This window comes from Felis catus, chromosome A2 (assembly GCF_018350175.1).
Source record: "Felis catus isolate Fca126 chromosome A2, F.catus_Fca126_mat1.0, whole genome shotgun sequence".
NCBI classification, from domain to species: domain Eukaryota; kingdom Metazoa; phylum Chordata; class Mammalia; order Carnivora; family Felidae; genus Felis; species Felis catus.
In genome coordinates, this window is record NC_058369.1 from 107,352,330 (window position 1) to 107,372,944 (window position 20,615).

General features: G+C 34.1%; 1 protein-coding gene across 11 annotated transcripts in view; it reads right to left on the minus strand.

Annotated features, from left to right (window-relative positions):
* DGKB (diacylglycerol kinase beta) overlaps nucleotides 1-20,615 on the minus strand; it is a 945,456-nt gene that overhangs the window by 183,942 nt on the left and 740,899 nt on the right. For all 11 annotated transcript variants that reach the window (XM_045052433.1, XM_023250408.2, XM_023250411.2 and 8 more), the window contains one exon: nucleotides 7,950-8,040. In XM_045052433.1, the coding sequence (XP_044908368.1) occupies nucleotides 7,950-8,040 (91 nt within the window). The remainder of the gene's footprint in view (nucleotides 1-7,949; nucleotides 8,041-20,615) is intronic.

The following is a 20,615-nucleotide window of genomic DNA, read 5'->3' on the forward strand; positions in this document are numbered from 1 at the left end:
AATTAGTGAAGGAGTATTCCTTTGTTCATCCGCAGAAAAGGAGAGCGGTTGCAAACAGGCTTTTTCGTTTTAATTGAACTAGGGGAGTTACATGTGACAATTGAAAAATACCAGTGTATACTGTTATTCATGTTTTCACTGTTCCAAGTCTCGTCACGTGTAGTTTCAAGGAAACAGAGCAGGCAGCTTTCGGAAAAATGAAAAAAAAAAAATCCTCAAGGAGTCCCATAGCAGGACTAATGAAGAACACGGAGTTTTCTATGAGAGCAGGACAATGTACTTACATAAATTGCTATTTATTAATGATTTGTTTCCACTAGTTCTTGACCCCGGGTTACCTTCCTCTGTTTGCTTTAACATTTTGTTCATTAGTCTGGAAAATTTCGGTGCTCGTTCAGATGGAGACCAGGAATTGTAGCACACCAATTGAGTGCATGGAAATAAAAGCTGACGTGAAGGCTATGAAATATAAACAAGTTATAATACTGTGTCACATAATATTTTCATCCGCTTTGAAGATTTATGATTCTTAAAAAGGTAGCTACAGAGGAAAAGAATATAAAGGCTTAAAAGCTAACAGCCTCAGTTAGTCAATAAATCCTGAATATTTTTATTATGTAGAAAAAAGGTCGTTAACATATAGTACTATGGGAGCTATTTGCAGACTGTGATGCTATGAGGCCACTGCCCATTCTTTTCAGTTTTAATTTGGAAGATCTTATTCCAGACACAAATTTACCTAAAAGAAATGAAGATGGTTTAATTTTTTTTCTGCCACTGTAGCTTAATCCTTGCTTACAAACATACCTTGCACCAAACTATGCAGAGATGTTAAAGACAAACTTTTATAAATAAATGTATTGTTTGAGATTCAGTTAACATGTCATTTGATAGGAAAATTCAGAATGTGAGGAACTTAGGAGAGTTGTAAGTGTGGATAGATTTGATGAGATATAATTAATGATACCCTGTAAATATTTTTCCATAGGGAGTCTAATTCTTTGCCCAGGTCAAATAAAAATTATCCATAATTTGATTTAATCAAGCATACAGACATTGCTTTGTTCATTATATAAAGTAGCCTGGAGTAAAATAGCTTACGTGTACTTTTAGAAGAGTTTCTTCAAATTCATATGGATTCGTAACACCCAATTATGTATGTATTTGCAGAGAACAACAACAGCAAATCCACTAATTAAAACACAGCAGTACAGGGGTGCCTGGGTGGCTCAATTGGTTCAGCATTCAACTTTGGCTCAGGTCATGATCTCAAGGTTCGTGAGTTCGAGTCCCATGGAGTCTGCTTCGGATTCTGTGTCTCCCTCTCCCTCTCGTGCCATGTCTCTCTGTGTCTCTCAGACATAAAAAAAAACACTAAAAATTTTTTAAAATAAAATTTAAAAAAAATTAAAAAAATAAAACACTCCTGTACACATAAATGGCCTAACAGCATCTCTCCTGATGTTTGAAGGCTGGGGTACTCTATATTTTCCCGTGGGTATGCTCATTGTTTTTTGAAATGCATTTTACGACTTCTATCTACAAAAGACAGTGTGGTATAGGGGCCCAGGGCATGCCTTTTAAGTGATTTTAGTATTAGCTGGCAGTCTAGTGGTAGTGATAGAAGTCTTGATTGTGGATAATCGCAAGATGACTTTCAGAGAAGAATGGGAGCTGGTAGGCAAGCGAGAGAAAGATGGAGGCAAACCCGAAAACAGGAAACTCTGAGGCCTGTACCACGCATGCACACACCCAGTTGCTAAACATGTTGATGATAATATCGCTGGCTCAAGATATCCAGCATTAGCCATAAGTATCAGCAGAAAATCAGTTGAGTTTTACATATTTTTCTTTTTTGATAGATACTGCAAAGGCTAAAAAATTATTGCTGGGATATTAGAATTCTTACCAGAAGTTATCTCATTAAAAATAACTTCTGCTAAACAGAAGAGAATATTCATTCATGTCTTGGTCATTCACTCTGTTTTTACTTGTCTCATTTGTTCTTCATTCTCCTAAGAAAAATTATGATGTTTTATCTTAATAAAATAACACTATGCCCCACCCCTACCACATTTCTTACTCTCTTCTGGAATAAGAAGTTGTTTATGTTTTGGATTTAATGAGTCCAACTTTTTTTTTTAGTGACATTTGTTGAGGTCCACACTTTTATAGTCTCCTTCCTTACTGCTTTTAGAATTTCATTAGAAAAAAAAATCACCCAGAAAGCTTTAGGAGAGAGGATAGATCTTGTAAGTCTCTCTCTCTCTCTCTCTCTCTCTCTCTCTCTCTCTCTGACACACACACACACACACACACACACACACACACACACACACACTTCACAAAGAGGGAAGGTGATGGATATGCTGATGGCATTGATTGTGGTGATGGATTCATGGGTACACATTTATCCCCAAACTCATCAAGTTGTATATATTAAGTACGTACAGTTTTTGGTATGTCAAACGTGCCTCAATAAAGTTGTTAAAAAATGTCCATCCACAAATTTTATTTCCCCGCCCCAAGACTGTGGTTTGGTATGGCTGAGACCCAGCTAAAGTGCTCTAAATATGTGTTGAAGGAGTATCCAAGGTAATTGTGATACAGATGGGACAGAGACTGAGTTATAAAAGTTTGCCCCATTGTCTTTAAAAGCTCAGTGTTTTGCAGATTACTGGGTAGGAAGAATCTTCACTGTAGAATCCTTCTGAATTTATTTTGTGTCCCTGAGGCTTCTTGCCCTTTGTTAATCCTAGAGATCATTTTGGTTTTTATAGAAGTACTTAATCACTAAAACAAATCTTAGTGCTTTGGAATGGAAATTCTAACCCTCAAAACATACCATCTTTCTTAGTCTCAGAAATTAACAAAAAGGCTGAAAAACTTTGGAAAATGGACTAATCTATTTTCTCATGACTGTTGCCTGGTACATGGAACAAATTAAAAGTCCACCAACTTTAGAGCTTCATTTCCAGACGTTGACCTATGACTCTTAGGTGCACATCTATGCCCCAAATAGATTAACACAAACTTTGCTTTTAACATATCTTCTAATTTTAAGACTTTTCATTGTATTATTTATCTTTTGTAACAAAGCGAATAACTTAAATTTTTTAAATTAAAAATTTCACCTTTGTTCATCTCTCTTTCACGTCATATATATGCCTGCATGCTATATATATTACACATGTTATATATATATATATATATATATCATATATATTTTCCTATTATATATATCATTTCCAATTTATTTATTTCCTTAGATTTACACATTTTGTCAGCAACACAATTCTTGTTTCTCTTAAATTATTAAATAACATGCTCATTTGCTCATCTCTGTAGTGGAAATATATGGGAACCTCTCTAATTGATTGACAAAGACTTAAATCAGATAATGTATACACACTGTTTAGCACCAAGAAGACGGTATAGTTAATAAGAGATAAAAATTAGCTATTATTATCAACTATTATACCATGGTATTCATATTTTTCCAAATATTCATCCCTTTTGGAAAAAGTTTCCTCTATGAAAAAGAAAAGTGAAATAAAGTGTCACAGAGCAAATAGTTTGTTTTGAAGAAGCTGCTGATAGGGGTGCCGGGGTGGTTCAGTCGGTTGAGTGTCCGACTTCAGCTCAGGTCACGATCTCACAGTCCGTGGGTTCGAGCCCCGTGTCAGGCTCCGGGCTGATGGCTCAGAGCCTGGAGCATGCTTCCGATTCTGTGTCTCCCTCTCTCTCTGCCCCTCCCCCGTTCATGCTCTGTCTCTCTCTGTCTCAAAAATAAATAAACGTTAAAAAAAAATTTAAAAAAAAGCTGCTGATAAAGCATGTATCTACTTGAGGTACTCTTGTATTTTTATCTTTAGTTATGTATTTTCAAATCATGGTTGGTACAATTTTAGGCCAAGTAGGGAGCAACAGCAAACAGAATCCAATTTCCAAATTAACGTTTTTGTTACATTAAATTATAAAGTAACCTTGAGGGTAGAAAGGCATATTTTGCTACTATGATAGACTGGATTCATTAAAAAGTGAGTAGAAAAGCCGGTTTTGCGTTACCGTCTATACACGCAAACACACACACACACCCCTCAAGTTTTAGAACTGAGATAAATACATAACATTATAACAGGATTCAGGATATGCAACAAGAAAGTGGTGAGGGCATGGCGCTGGTTCTGATTTATATATGCTATTGCAATGTGACCCAAAATAAGCCGGTAAATGCAGAGCTAGGAAGCCAGATTTGGAGGGCTTGTAAAAGTAAGACACCAGGAAGAATAACTTATTCTAGGTGCCTATATTTCTTGGGGGGGGGCATTCTAAATCGATTTTCTGTAGAATATAAAGCTGTGTGAAACAAAACCATACAATTTTATCATTAAAACTTTTTTTCATAAAATGTGCTTTATTTGCATTTTCATTCAAATGAATGCCCTTTGTTATGTTTTCTAAATCTTGCTCTCTCTCTCTTTTTTTTTTTACCTTTTTGACATATAATATTATATTCTAGATCAACATGTTATTAAATTAAGACTTTATTTTGGGGGGGTGTTGCCTGGAGTTGGTTAAGCGTCTAACTCTTGATCTCGGCTCACGTCATGATCTCACAGTTTTGTGGGTTTGAGTCCCGCATCAGGCTCCTCGCTGACAGTGTGGAGCCTGTTTAGAATTGTGTCCCTCTCTATCTGCCCCTTCCCCACTCACGTTTTCTCTGTTTCTTTCATGCAGCTTAAGGTTCACCACAGAATTCAAGGGGACGTACAGAGATTTGCCATCTATCTAACAGACAGGCACAGCATCCCCATTTATCAGCGTCCTGGATTGAGTGGTAAATTTGTTATAACTGATGAACCTACATTGACACATCACAATCATCTAAAGCCCATAGTTTGCATTAGGGTTCACTCCAACTGTTCATTCCTTGGGTTTGAACAAACCAAGGAAGTTTTCTACCATCATTATATTTTACAGAGTATTATAACTGCCCTAACATCCTCTCTTTGCTCTGCCTGTTCATCTCTCCTTCTCCCCACAACCCCTGAAAACCATTGATCTTTTTACTGTCTTACAGTTTTACTTTTCCAGAAGGTCATATGTTGGCATCATACAGTATGCAGCTTTTTCAGATTGGCTTCTTTCACTTAGGAAACACATTTCAGTTTCCTCCATGTGTTTTGAAGGCTTGATAGCTAATTTCTTTTAGCACTAAATAATATTCCATTGTTTGGATGTACCATAGTCTTTTTATCCATTCACCTACTGACGGACCTCTTGTTTTCTTCCAAGTTTTGCAATTATTAAACTTGTAAACAACCGTGTGCACGTTTTGGTGTTGGTATAACTTTCCAGCTCCTTTAGGTAAATACCAAGGAAGATGATTGCTGGATCATATGGTAGGAATATGTTTAGCTTTGTAACAAACCACCAAACTGTCTTTCAAAGTGGCTGTACCATTTTGCATTCCCACAAGCAATAAATGAGAGCTCCTACCGCTGCACCTCTTCACAAGCATTTGGTGTTTTGGTGTAGTGCTGTATCTCATTAATGTTTTAATTTAAATTTCTCTGATGATGTGATATGGAGCATCATCTCATATGGTGATTTGCCACCTGTATGCCTTTTTTTGGTGAGGTAACTGTGAAAGTCTTTGGCCCATTTTTTTCAGTGGAGTGGTTTATTTCCTTATTAAGTTTTAAGAGTCTGTATATTTTGGGTTAACAGTCTCTTATCAGATATATCTTCTGCAATTATTTTCTGTCTGTGGCTTATTTTCTCATTCTTTTGACAATGTCTTTCACAGAGAAGAAGTTTTTAATTTCAGTGAAGTTCAGCTTATCAATTATTTCTTCCACTGTTTCCACTGTTTCTTCCGCCTTTGGTGTTGTATCTAAAAGGCATCACCATACTCAAGGCCATCTAGATTTCCTCCTATGTTATCTTCTAGAAGTTTTATAGTTGCATGTTTTACATTTAGGTTCTTGATACATTTTGAGTTCACTTTTGTTAAGAGTGAATTCATTTCTTTTAGAATTTTTTTTGTTTGTTAGTGGACATCAGTTATTCTAGCACCATTAGTAAAAAACACTTCCTTTGCTGCATTGCATTGGCTTTCTTCCTTTGTCAAAGAAGCTTGAGTATATTTATGGGGTGGGTCTATTTCTAGGCCCTCTATTCTATTCCATTGATCTGTTTGTCTGTCCTTTCATCAGTACGACACTGTCTTGATTACTGTGGCTTTATAGTAAGCCGTGAAGTCAGGTAGTGTCTGTTCTCCAGCTTTATTCTTCTCCTGCAGTATTGTTTGGACATCCTGGCTCTTTTGACTCCCCATAGGAACTTTATAATCATTTTGTTAGTACTCACTCACCCACAAATCTGCTAGGATTTTGACTGTGATTGTAGTGAACCAATTGATCAAGGTGGGAAGAACTGACATCCTGACAATACTGAGTTTTCCTATCCATGAATTCTCTCTCCTAGTTCAACATTTTTTTCAGTCAGTGTTCAGTGGTAGGATAAAGCAAGGAGAAGTGCAAGAGGCTTCAGAGTATTCACCCTAAGTTCAACCAGAAGTCATACTTTTATTTTTTTCATTTTTGCCTTCTATGGATTTTCTTTGAGCATAGGTTTCTGAGGGTAAAACAATGCTAAAAATCCACTTTATTGAGAATTTCTTAAAATAATGATTTTAAAGGTAAAGAAATATTGATTTTTATTTTTTTATAAATATATATGTGTATATATATATATATAACTATCTAAATATATCACTCTCTACATATGTATATGAAATATATACATATATAAATCTTGATGAACAGTAATTACAGAAAGCCCATGTCGAACCCGAATCCTTCATCTTCTGGGATTATATTCTTTTTCAGGGTTATGATCTGATTCGGTCACGGAGAGTATTTTCCATTCCATGGTCACCAATTCTACTTCTAATACTTGAATTTATCCAGCAAAAAACCCCCAAAAGGTTACATTCTAAAATAGGACCACTTTTGCTGTCACAATCATTAACAGTAAGCGAGAAAGCTAGAATAATGAAGAACTCAGGCAGACCATTATGATCCAATGGATCCATAAATAAAAAGTGCTAAAGCCAATATTCATTTTTAAATAAAAAGTGCTAAAGCCAATATTTCACAATTCATATCAGCTAGTCATTAGATGTTCTTGTTTCATAATTATGTTCCTTTGGTTTGTCTTTACCACTCAACAAAATATAACTTTTCCTTTCTCTTAAACCCCTAAAATCTCTCAACAAAACTAAGTCATTTTATATTATAACCCATCTCCAAAAATTTTAGTCCCACAGTAGCTATATTCTTTTGGAGGACCTATTTGCTCCAAATCTTTTCAAAGTTTGTCTTTCTTGCTATCTTTGCTCTCTTTTTTGGTTTTTCCGCTTCCTATAAATGTAATGGGGAAATGGCAACCTCGGGAACTGAGAAAAATCTAGTTAATGAATGGGAATGGAATGGAAAAGTATATATTTTAAGTCTTATTCACAAAATCAAGTACAATTTTATTTAACTGTGTTTTAAAGATTGTAAGATATTGAGACCTGAAAATAAAGTATTCTTTAATGTATCTTGCAACTTTTTTCCTTTCTTTTCAAGTACTTTCTTTCATTTTACATTTTTCTAACCACACTATGCCTAGCAACTTCTCCATTGATTTCTAAAGTTGTGTCCCACCTCTCATCCTTTTATAGTGTATTAAAACAACTCGTACTCAAAACTTAACTTTATACTAATAATTCAGATAGTGTTGGAATCGCAATGAGTGACAGAAATGAAATTTTAGGATTGCGGGTTAAAGTTATATGGATTGCTCAAAGTATAACTCCTCACATGGACTGTCACAAACATTAATAACCAAACTCAAGCCATTTCATTGTATTATAAAATATAATTCATGTTTCTTACTTCTATTTCTACAGATTCATGTAGCTTCTTGCAGGTGGCTGAGAAAGTTTCAGATGTGCCAAACTCAAAATACCAAAATTTGTTCTTCATTCTGAAAAAGGAAAGGAAGAAGCAGCTTAGGCAATTATCAATAACAGAAGGGATTTTTTTTTAATTGAGCAGTCCTTTCTTGTATTATAAGTCATAAAAAAGGTTTGAGGACATATACCATCTATAATATAATAGATGGTCACATAATTTTCAAAGCTTAAATGCTGGTGTCAAATTATATGATTGCCTCTGAGGGAATTAGAAGAATATGTTGATCTGATAGATACAAGTATATCTTTGACTTTTATATATATTGGTTGCTCAGGTTTTAAAATATGATTTTAGTGCTTATAATTCTTAGCTTGTTCAGAGACAACTTGATTTAGACCAGCAACTCTATAATCATAAAGGGAAAAAAACAATTGGAGCTTTTTATGAGAAAAATGAGACTAAGCTAACAATGCTAAATATTTCTAGATGGCTAGGTATTCATCAGAGATTGACATGATTGAATAGCATATTGAAAAGAAAAAAATAGTGGTTATCCATAAAGATAAAATTTAGTAACTTTGGGATAGCCAGCCATTATTTTTTCAGACAGTAGCCTCTTTTCTGTGAATAGTAGTGAAAAACTATGATACCATATGGAAGAACAAAAGAAGTAGTAGTATTTTATCAGTATAACAAAAGTTGCAAAAAATATAGTTTAAAATATATTAGTATATAATCTGGAAGTAAGATGCTCAAAATTTATTTTCTCCCATGATCCAGTAACCCTATCTTTCTTTGTGCCAGGTAAATAAATTTATGATCATTTAATGTAACTTAATTACATTAGGTAATGTATTACCCAATATTGAATTTAAAAGTTCATTCTCATGAAAAAAAACCCGCAATTTTTAATTACACGTATTTTAACAAGGTATTATGCCCTCAATTAGAAGAAAAGCAGGTAAAATAAGATACATTTTTGCACATAAAGGCAAAACAAAAATTTTTGCCATATTCAAATACATCTCTCATAATAAATTATTCTTTTTGGCTTATAAATATTGATATGTGCTTTTCACTTTAGAAGGTAAAACATTTCAACAATTAAAAATACATTTGGCAAGGACCTTACTTAATTCAGCCCTATGATCAGTTATGGAAAATTACATGGAGCCTAATACAACGTTTATTATTACAGTGTGTTGAATGGAGTTCTCTAATATGAAATTAGGAATTATAAAACTAATTTCATCTATCTAGACATGTCCAATAATAACCTCATACAAGGACTTATTTACTTACAAAATTTTCACTAGCTCTTGTTGTATCAATCACCATATTCAGGCCAGTAATCTGAAAGTGTCCTACACCTAGGATTCTAGTACCATGCATCCTTACTCTTTTTTGGAGAATATTTTCCTCGAGTTATGGCCTGACTTCATATATGTGAGTAGTTAGAAAGAGATGATAGCTAATTAGATAGAATGGGTTTAACACCAAGATCTGTGGGCCTGAGCCTACAGGCAAATTTATATTAAATTAATGTAAATATCTACTTCATTCAATATATGTAAGTTTACAAATTTACACAATGGCTGAAGTTACACAAATTAAAAATATTTTCCTATTGATTCATCATTCTGATGAAAACATGGCATTCAATAAACTGAGAGGGAAATAATGATTTTATGCAGTAGTTTCAAGACAATCTTAGGATAATAACAAGTAGATGTTTTATGACGTTTTGGAACTGTCTCTCTATGTTCAGCAAGTTTTCTAATAAGACTTGTGTTAGCATTTCATCCAGACCTTCTTGGACTCATTTATTCATCCATCCATCCATTCAACAAATATTCAGTAAGGACATTAACTTCCATATGCTACTGTGTTAAGTTGTAAATATATAAATATGATCACAATGCTTTGTTTCCAAGGAGCGCAGACTGTTGTAAGATTATGGACATATGAAATGATTAAAAAGTTAATTCTTTATATAATATATGAACAAAATGTTATGGGGAAACATTTCAGTGAGTCAACCGCTTATTCCTGGGAGAGGCCAGAGAGCTTCAGAAGATAAGGCGACACTTTAATAGGTCACTAGAAGGTGGCAAACAAGGAAGAAAAACAAGTTCTGGGCAGTTTAGGTATGCAGAATGACTTAAGAGAATACAGGGTAGGGGCTAACAAAGGTCTGTTTCAGAACATATATGTCAAGCTAGGAGGTTTGGAGTTGACATTCCAGATTAATACGATGCTGACAGAACTTTATTACCAGTTGAGTGACATGGCCAGCTCTGGTTTATGAGCAGTAAGTTTAGCCGAAATGAATAAGGGGGCTAAAATGTTGAAATGCTAGTCATGTGAACAGAAATGTGGCTATTGGAATAGTACAAATGAAATATAAATGAAGGACTAAACCGAGTGGCAAGGGAAAGGGAAAAAAGAGGCTCAATATAAGGGACGTAAATTAAGTAGTATCAGTAGGAACTCATGATATTAGATTATATAGATTTCTGTCATACCAAGGTTATTATTTCTGGATATACATGTAGAAATACCAGAACATTACTCCAGCAAAAGAAGGATGTGTGTTTATATTATGACAGGTTCCGGGATCTAATGTATATTGCATGGTAGTTTGAAAATTAAATATATATAGATGTACACACACACACACACACACATACATATACATACATGAGACTGCTTATATTCCTTATCAATGGTTACTTTCTTTCCCTACTTTCTTTCCCATTCTGTCCATCAAAACTCTTCATAGCTTAATTAGGATGATGGAAGGCTTGTATCAGCTAACCAAAATATACCAACTTTAGGAAATACATCCCCCAAAAAAAGAAACTCTGAGAATTTACATTCAGTCTTTATTTCCCATATTAGTTAGCATTACTGCTCATGTGCAAAAGCTGCTTTAAATTCTCCATTATTACAACCATTTTATGTTTCACTTAGATAAATATATGGAGGTAATAAAAAACACATAGAATCAGATTCCACATGACAAATTAAAAGCTGTTAAATTTTATTTTTTCAACCAAACTGGTCTTTAGGTTGTAGAAATGCAAAAAAGCACATTTAAGCATGTATGCTATTTACTTTTACGGCTAACATTAGACAATGATCCAAATAATTCAAACTCAAATTTTCCAGAGAAAACATGTAGCTTTGGACTTTAAGAATAATAAGGTAACTGGACATTTAACACACTGTGAAACATCCACACCAAACTCAAATTTATTGTATTCTTAGACAGGTTTTGTGACTCTAGGTATGATGACAAATGTCCTACAAAAAGTGACCCATATTATCATAATTTTAATTCATTAATATATTAAATCCTATTTCAATGAATTTAATTGTAAGTCTACAGGTTTTGGTTTAATATTTAACGTGCGTGGCTACCAGATGTTCAGGTAAAAACTTTTAAAAATGAGCTCACATTTGTCAAGATTTTCTTCCCAACGGCCACTTTGTCTTTTTTACATATCCTCAGGGAAATGTAAACTACCAGATATTTTGTTCAAGCAAAGAATCATACTTGTCATTATAAAATGTAGGTAATATTTTGTTCTCCAAGTTCGGAACTTACAAACAGGTCATTTAATTTCAATATACTTTCCTTGGAATTTTTTTCTTCCTGGTATACATGTTTTTTGATTTGGCTTTTGTCTGCTACGTATTGTAAATGCAGCAAACATAAAACAAACAAACGGAACATGAATTGCTAGTGCATTTCCCACAAAGAATAACAAAGAGCCTAATTAGATATTAAGATCATTTCTAATGAAGTTGAAACATGAAGAGAAGGGTCAAACTGGTTCATTTATCTTATGTAGAAAGCTCAGAAGTCATAAACACAGAGAGTTGTTAATTCAGTGAAATTACTCTTAAAATTAAGGGTCAGCTTTTTTTTCTCACAGATGTCTTTCTTTTTTATTCTATTATAAATATATATAAAATTATTAAGATATTACTACTTAATATGCAAACATCTGAAAAGCCTTCTATCAGACACTTGACTCCCCTTTTCAAGCATCCTTAACTAAGCAATTCTATCTATATTTTATGGATAACATGCTCATGAGATAAGAAAATAAAACTCTTTTGATCATTGCTTTTCAATATGAAAGTAAAAACAATGCCTTAAGTAGCTTAGTTAGAAAGGATTTAAAACCAGTATGTTTTTCTATCCATTAGGGATGTTTCAAAATCTCATTTTTTCTCACTAGCTTTCTTTCACTTTTGTCCTGTTATGAAAGTATTTCAACAGTTATTTCAGTTCTGGCTTGAAAATCATTTTCTCACGAAGAACAATGTTTCTAACAATTCACTAACTTTAATGGTAAGATTCAGTCTCACAACTCTACAGAACATGCTAGGAACACAGCAGGAATTTTGAACTTGGCTAACAGTTTATCAGTGTTAAAAGATGCAGGCAGCACTCTTGGCTCACAGCAATAGGGTAAGTGTTTCAAGAGGTGCATTTATGTCATACAATCAATTCAGTTTTATTTATCTTTCAGTATCAAAAGCCATGACACTAAACACTGGTTATAGGGTTACTCGCTTCTTACCAAACTTAGTGAGGTAAAAATACACAAGCCAAGTGGTAATGCTGTGGTGGGACCTGATTCCTGGGCAGACCAGCAGCATCTAAGAGCTGCAGCCCCAGGCAGGAGAAGCTCCTACGGGGGGGAGGGGTGGCAAACAGAGGAGGCAGGGCAGCGGGGCCTTGACAGTGCAGCAACCATAGGTTAACATAAGGGGGCAAGGCTGGGGACACTTGTAGCTTAGGCTGTCACCTCTTGACATCTGCAAACTGTCATCTGTATGGACTACATACAGTAGCAGGCATTTGTTAAGAATGAAATCTATACCCAACCAAATGAGATTTGCAATTTAATTTTTTTCTTTTGACTGGCAACTGTAAATACACAAATAAATGGTTATGAAAAAGGCTGCTTAGAGTTTGAGACTTGGGAATGAATGGGAACTCTTACTCCAGTTTACAAAAATCACAGTATTAAACACTGAAGTGCACAAAGAGTTATACGTTTGCTTACAGAAATTTGAAACTATAGTTTTATGGCAATTACTACCCACAGGAACGTACTAGTGGCAGAAGGGACCCTATATTCTGTATTGTCAAATACTACACATTTTACTGATACCCTGAAACCCATGTTGTTGTTTTGTAACTAGTAATTTATAATCCTTTCACAGCAAGTGAATAATGTTGATAATATTATTTCATAAGGAAGAAACACAGCTGTAATGACCATAGTGGGGATATTTTATATTCACGCCAAAGAGAGCAAACATTTTTCATATCTCCAAACAATAGGTACAGATATAATTCTTTTTAACGACATATAAAAGTGCTTGTATCTAATGCTCATTCATAAGATATGCATGGTAAGTCCCCAGGAGACAATGAAACAAGCTACAGAAACTTCAGACAGAATCACACAGTGTTCTGTCTTAGTGTGTAAAAAAAGATGGATATTCTAAAAGTACAATTTTTAACCTGAACTGCTCTGACATGAGTAAAGAAATTTCCCCTACAAAAGGATGCATCCAAAGATCAAAAAGTTTCAGTATGATTTTTCAATTATTTTTTTAAATTCTCTTTATAAAAGAAAAAGAGTATGTGGTTATATATGAGTGTTTTTGTATATAAGAACTTTCTACTGTAAATGCGAATCAACCATTTCTTTCTTAAATGTTTTCTCTACTTTTTATTAGAAATAATTAGGAGAGTGAGAATGGAAAATTATAAAAGCAGTAGTGATGCCACATTGCCAAGTCCATGCTAAAGAAGTATCTACATGGTAAGGTCCCAAGAGCAGTGATAAATTAATAGTTATATGAAATGTAAAACTAAACCTATAAAATGTATAAATGATGTCCAGGCATGCTTACAATTGAGTATCTTCCCATAATAATTAGATCTTTACTATTAAGTATTTCACAATCATGAAAGCTTCCCTAAGAAAACTGTTTGAAAGATGAAACAAAATTGTGATAGCAATAATTGCTGCTGTTATTGAGCAAGACACTGTCACAGGTGAACCCAATGAGGCTGCAAACTCATTCTCCTAACATCACATGGGAAGGAGCATAACCTAACTCAAGAAATTCTAGCTTTTTTCCCATACTGTCTCTCATTAAATGTAATAATGAATGCAGCATCACCTGAAACTTCTCCCTAAGCCAAAAGGGAAATGTTATAGGTCATATAGGTCACCATTAGATGACTCCTTTGTTCATATTTCTATTTTCAAAGAACTTCTATTCCCCTCTCCTGAAATAAGCCAACTAAAGATAACAATGTAATCTAGAGCTGACCGATGGGACCTGATGGGAGTATACTGTGGGTTTCTATGAAAGATTTTCCTCTCTGGTAAAGAGACACATGCAAAATGAAAGCTCTGCCCCTCCTTTCCTGTTTTTGCATGTTGTCATGTAAGATTATAATTGGAGATGGAGCGGCCATCTTGCCACTATGAAGGAAAAGGCATGGGAAACCTAGATGCTAACCCAGATCCCTGCCTTATCAGCCAACTGTGAAACAGTCTGTCTTTGGATTTCTATTCATGGGAGATTTATAAATAAACTTGTATTTATTTTGTGTATTCTGTTACCAGCAGCTGACACACTGCTCATTATAGTTTTTAAGAAAATTTTCACATATATTATTATGAATGAGATATTTAGAAAATCTAAATGAGGTGATTTATTTGTCATACAAGTTTTCTAGATGTGAAACTCAGTGGCAACAAAGAAAGGAGTTAAGGTGGAGAATTTCTATTCAGCATAATTACTTGTGCTTATATTTTGACTAGACATGCCAATATAACTACACTTACTTTTGTCATGACTTGCTATCCCCCTGATTTTTCTAAGAATTATTTCCATGTGTATATATTTGAAACAATCTTGTAAGAAAATTCGTAAAACATCCCTTTTTGAAGTATCTCTAATTTGCATCTGTCGCTTACATTATAGTCAATGAAGTCTGTAATGGCTACTAAGCAGCTAGTAAATTCATACTTCTTACCATCACCCATATCCAGAAACTTCCCATATATCAAATTACCTTCCTATATATCCAATAACTTAGGAACAGAGTCACCTAGTGAAACGTGAATTGATGAAATACACCATGATGCCTGAGATCATCTGCAGAAATATTTAAAGTAGAGATAGTATTTCCCACTAAGATAAACAGGAATATGTTGAGCCAAGCCAAAATGGATGGTGAAAATGTAATTAAGCTCTGTATGCCTCTTTATGAAAGAAAGTTATAATTTATTTAAATGGATTATTTTATTCATAACTAGAAAGTGACTACTACGTGAACATGCCTTCACTGTATTTAAAAACAAAAAAAGAGGAAGGCACTACAAATGTGAGAATTAGCAGGTCTCCATGCATAACTCTGGACATCAAGGGAAACTAGACTGCTCTTCTCTCTGGTGGGACAGAAATTATTCAATATTCGGTACACCTCATCGAGACAGGTACTACAACACACATTGGGATTACATTTGTACATAGAATAAAAGAAGTCTCTGCTTGTGCAACACTTAATACCTAGTCAGGGAACTACATTAAATTATTTCATATTAATTGTAAGTGTTAAAGGTTTACGGGATGCTGTAGGCATGTGCACAGTAAAAGGGAATTGCAAGACTTACTTAAGGAAGGAAATTGGTCAGGTTTTCCCTCTAACACAGCTCCTCAAACCCTCCCTTTTCCCTTGCTCTAATTCCATGATTATCAAGCAGTCTGGGAGTTAATATGGTTTTCGTGGATTGTGATACCATGGATATGGTGTCTTGAATGAAAGAATTGTATTCCAATCCCTATAAAGGAATTACCACCTCCTTCCCTCTATTTTAAGTGGTATATAAATTTTATTACTTGGTAAACTTGAGCAAATGAGTAAGAGCCTGATCACTTCTGAGGACCATGATACAATTATGTTTTTGCATTTACCAAAATGATGATGAGACTATAATTACACACTTACAATATTGCCCGCTGGAAGTACTCCTAGGAAGACCAAATGGCCGTTACTGGCAGCAGGGACAACCAGCTGGACAATATGAATTGAGTGTGTTGAGCTAGTTAGGGAAAGAATTGCCTGCCACACCTCTGTTTCTGACATTCGCCATTTGACTTCCCTTCCTCCTCTTCTCTTTTTCTGTCTCTCTGTCTCTGTCACCCTTTTTGTCTGCCGTATTTTCTTTTACCGAATATTCTAAACCAGTCAATTTTTTAAGCACCAGTTATAAGAACATAGTGTTAATATAGTTCAACAGATACTTAAAAAATACCTACTTAGTTTCAGGGAAGTTAATTAAATAAGGTAGTTTCACTAAACTTAAAGTAAACACAGCTCCTGTTTTTTTCTGTCCTGCCTTGTGGCAACTCTTTCTAACCAGAATATAAATTGATTGATAACTTTGTACAGTTAAGAACTACATGAAGGACTTCACATTAAACTGAGTAACTCTGTTTAATGACATTTGCTTTGCATATTAAAATATGAATGACATCTGAAATCAGTAGATGAAGCAGTTTCTAATACAACATAAGGAGTTCAACACGAGAAAAAAGATATTATGCAAATATTTTCGTAAAACACATTTACTTTCCATCACTGAAAGGCCAATTAAATCCTCTATGACTATCCTCAGTATTACAGAATAATTTTAAATTAGGAATTCTGTTCATTAGAACATATTATACCTTGCTGCATTTTAATGTTTCTCTTGACCAATTTTTAGATGCTCTGTTTTGTAAAACTTGCAAAAATAATGAAAAAAAAATTACACCTCTCTAGCTCCTTCACACATTATTTCCCTTACCTTTATTCTGTGAAGACTGCCACAGTGTCACCACTGTAAAAAAATACTTCTAATAAAACTTGTTTCTATTCTCTGAAAATTAGTTAAGTGTTTTTTACCTTTGGTTTTTCTTCACACACTAGAAGCCCTTTCCAACTCTGCAACAAGAAGCACAACTTTGCATTTTGAAAATGTGGTTCACCTTAAAACTCTGCTCACACTACAACTGAAGAATGGGATAACTCTCTTTTTTCCAATGTTACAGAGGAGTGGTTTTACAAACACATTAATTGTTGTATATAAAAATGATATGGACAGGAATCAGATACTAGAATTATATTGAAAATATTGGTATTTTTAATCAAATTGAAGAATTATACAGTCTAACATGTGAGTCAGTAAATCCATTCTTATTTAGATTACATTTTTTGTCACTGATTCATATCTTAAGGGACCCAGATGACTCCCTGAAATATCATGATCTGTTTTTGTTGATAGTAAATATGCTCTAATTTATATAAAATATTCAGGCTGACTCGTATATAAACTAATTGACAGAAGGAGACATTACAGTTTGGGGATTAATCATTGTGCTGGTATATTCAAGTACATGTTAGATAATTCTAAGACAGATGTGAAAGAAACATTTTTCCTCTTTTTCTCTCTCGTATCATCTACTGTTTTATTTTAAAAATATGCCTAGTCTATATACTGTTTCCTTGTATTTGAAATCATACACATATAAATGTATAATAAATGAAGATGAAATCCAGTTGGAAATATTTTATAAGATAAAACTATTTTCAATTTACATTACCATAAACAAATTAAAAAATCACCATTTTTTGCTATATTAAAGTACTTAGGCACATGTTCCACTATTTCCAGAATTTAAATAAAAAGTCACCTGCATACTTCAATCGAGGCCGAGCCAAATAATATACTTTGTCCACACAAGTAGTACTACAGTGTGAACCCAGATATAGTGTTGAAATCATTACATACTGAATATTATTGGATATTTATAGTCACTCATTTAGGTTAATGACTAATTTAGAGATGTTTCCTAGTCTGAACAGATTATACAGATTGGAGAGAATATCTCATTGTCATTTTGTATCAATCAATATGAAAAGAAAATTTCTTGGAGGCACTCTTTAGTGAATGGTCAAATATTCATAAAATTATCATAAGATTATTCATAATTATATAAAATGCTTTAGTGTCACTGAATCTTGCCAGAGTTAATTATTATAGATTCACGAAATCACGTATGTGAGTAAGAACTCTATTTCCCATTCAACTATTTCTCTAAAAATTTAGAACCCAATCATTTGAGATGGATGAAAACAAAAAGCAACTTCTTTAGGAACATGAAAGAAAAGACCAAATAAATGTCCATTAGTTGTGTTTAGTCATTCATTTAACAAAGATGTATTAAAAATCTCTTACGTGCCAAGTACTGTTGTAGCTGCTAAAAAGTCATCAATGATTAAATAAAGTTTCTACTCTCATATTGCTTATAGCCATTATGTATCTAAATGTGAGATTAGTTTGCCTATGACCCCTTAGAATTAATAAACCACTCTCTCCATCTCTTTTCATTCTTAGAACAGAATATGTATAAAATAAGATCACAAACAATATATAACAAAATAGACACATTTTAATCAGCCAATTCCTGGACTTCAAAATTTGATTACAATTGAATAACTAATGGTATTATTTAATGTCCACAAATTCTTTCCGGTCCTGCATGTAAGCCCCTATGCAGTGGGACTATGTCACTTTTCCCTTCCAGAGGTCAATCTCTTTCTCCACCACCTTGAATCTGCGGGTCACTAGCCTTAGGGAATTACTTTGACCAATTGAATGTGGCAGAAGGAACACCGTGAAAGTTGTAAATGCCACTTTCCCCCTCTTGGAGCTCTGTGCCATGGACTCCATGTTGAGAAGAAGCCCAGGATGGAAAATGATGTGAAGATGAAGCTCTAATATACGAGCCGAACCCTGCTTATCCACTGGTTTCCTGAAGCTGAAGAGCTGCCTATCCAACCCACAGAAGTATGAGAAATAATAAATTACTCTTGTTTTAACCCATTGAGTTTAGTGTGCTGCTAACTAGAAATGGGAAAAAGACACAAAAACATGTTACATATCTCATAATGTGCTAAGCACAACATATACAAAAGCCAGTAAAGCTTCCCATAGCTCTGCCTCTAGTGCTTGCCCTACAGTGTAGTGAGGAAGATAGGAATTCTCAAATACACAAATACTGTGAAATTGCTGTGGTAATATGAGAAAGAAAGAAAAGCAAAGATACTTCATGAGAGGTTACAATTAGTGGGAGGGCAGCACATTTCTGGCACAAAGGCCCGGTGGTAGAAAGCAGGTACCTAAAACTTCTTGAAAAAAGGTCAAAGATCCTAGAAGAGATACAAAGTTAGCTCATTGAGATTGTACGAGCATAGTAGGGGCACATATTTAGCTGTACAGTTTATATGTCTTATGAAGAATACTGTTAGTAGCAGTGTGTATACAAAATTTATATTTCTGCGGTCTGTGTATTTCTTTTTGATGCAATTACTGGCTGTATGAACATTTATGAAATGACAACAAAGCACTTAACAAAAAAATCACCAAAGCAATATTCAAATTTTATTCAGAATCCTTGTATATTCAAGCCTTCAGAGTTGAAACTTGGTAACCTAAATAAATGTAATAATGGAAATGGATGTGAAAGAAAAGAGTTCTAGTGACTGTGGCTGTATTTGTCTTTCAACTGAATACTTAGACGTTTACTTTGAAGTAGAGGAATATGATAGGGCAAATAAATATAGTAATAACCAGGCAAATCAACTAGTTTCTTTATATTTTATGGCTTTGTAACATGTGGTCATCAACTTTATTAATTCAGTATAATATAGAGAATGTGCAAAATTCTGGAAGAGTGAAACCTACTAGACTCGCAATATTATTATTGCCCAAAGACTGGCAAGTGACCAGGATGAAGAAGCATTTTGAGGGATTACTGATTTAAGCAACCCCTGAAAGAAAGGCAAACAAATAGAGAAAAGAAAGAAAAAAAAGTCTAAATTCTTTTTGTTAGATTCAATCATCAAAATAGAGTAATTTTCTCTCATCATCCATAAATCTATCATCTCGCTAATACTTCAGTAAAATCATTTCATTGTAGCACATCATATATATTAATAAGCTACTAGACTTTTTCTAATAATCTACTTTCCTTTCCACTTTAGATTTAACAATCATATAATAATCACTGTTCTGCTTGCAAATGAATCATATGCAATAGTAAGGAAATAGCTAAGAGAGAGATGCAGCCCAGGAGAGATTTAATCATAGGAAATGGCTGACTTTTTATTTCCAATAACCATCTGCACTCATGGTAAATCAGGTGCTAATGAAGCTCAGGACCAGACTGCACGGGAGCATAAATCTCAAGAACCAAAAGTCGTGGAGAAACAGACTTCAGAAAAACAGAATTTTCTAAGGAAATGTACCAAGATTATCATACAGAAGGTCACCATCTGCAAATGTGTCACATAAATGAATATATTTGGTAGTCCTAATACCACTTTATGACACTGACTGTAAACATTAAATATATATCCTTCTTTCAAAACTTACCACTTTAAAATATTATGAACATTTTGCTGTCCTCTTAGATAGTCAACATCTTGAGGGTAGGGGCTCTACCTGTCAGTTTCATTTTAATGTCTTTCATAGTGCCTTAGACTTATAAGCA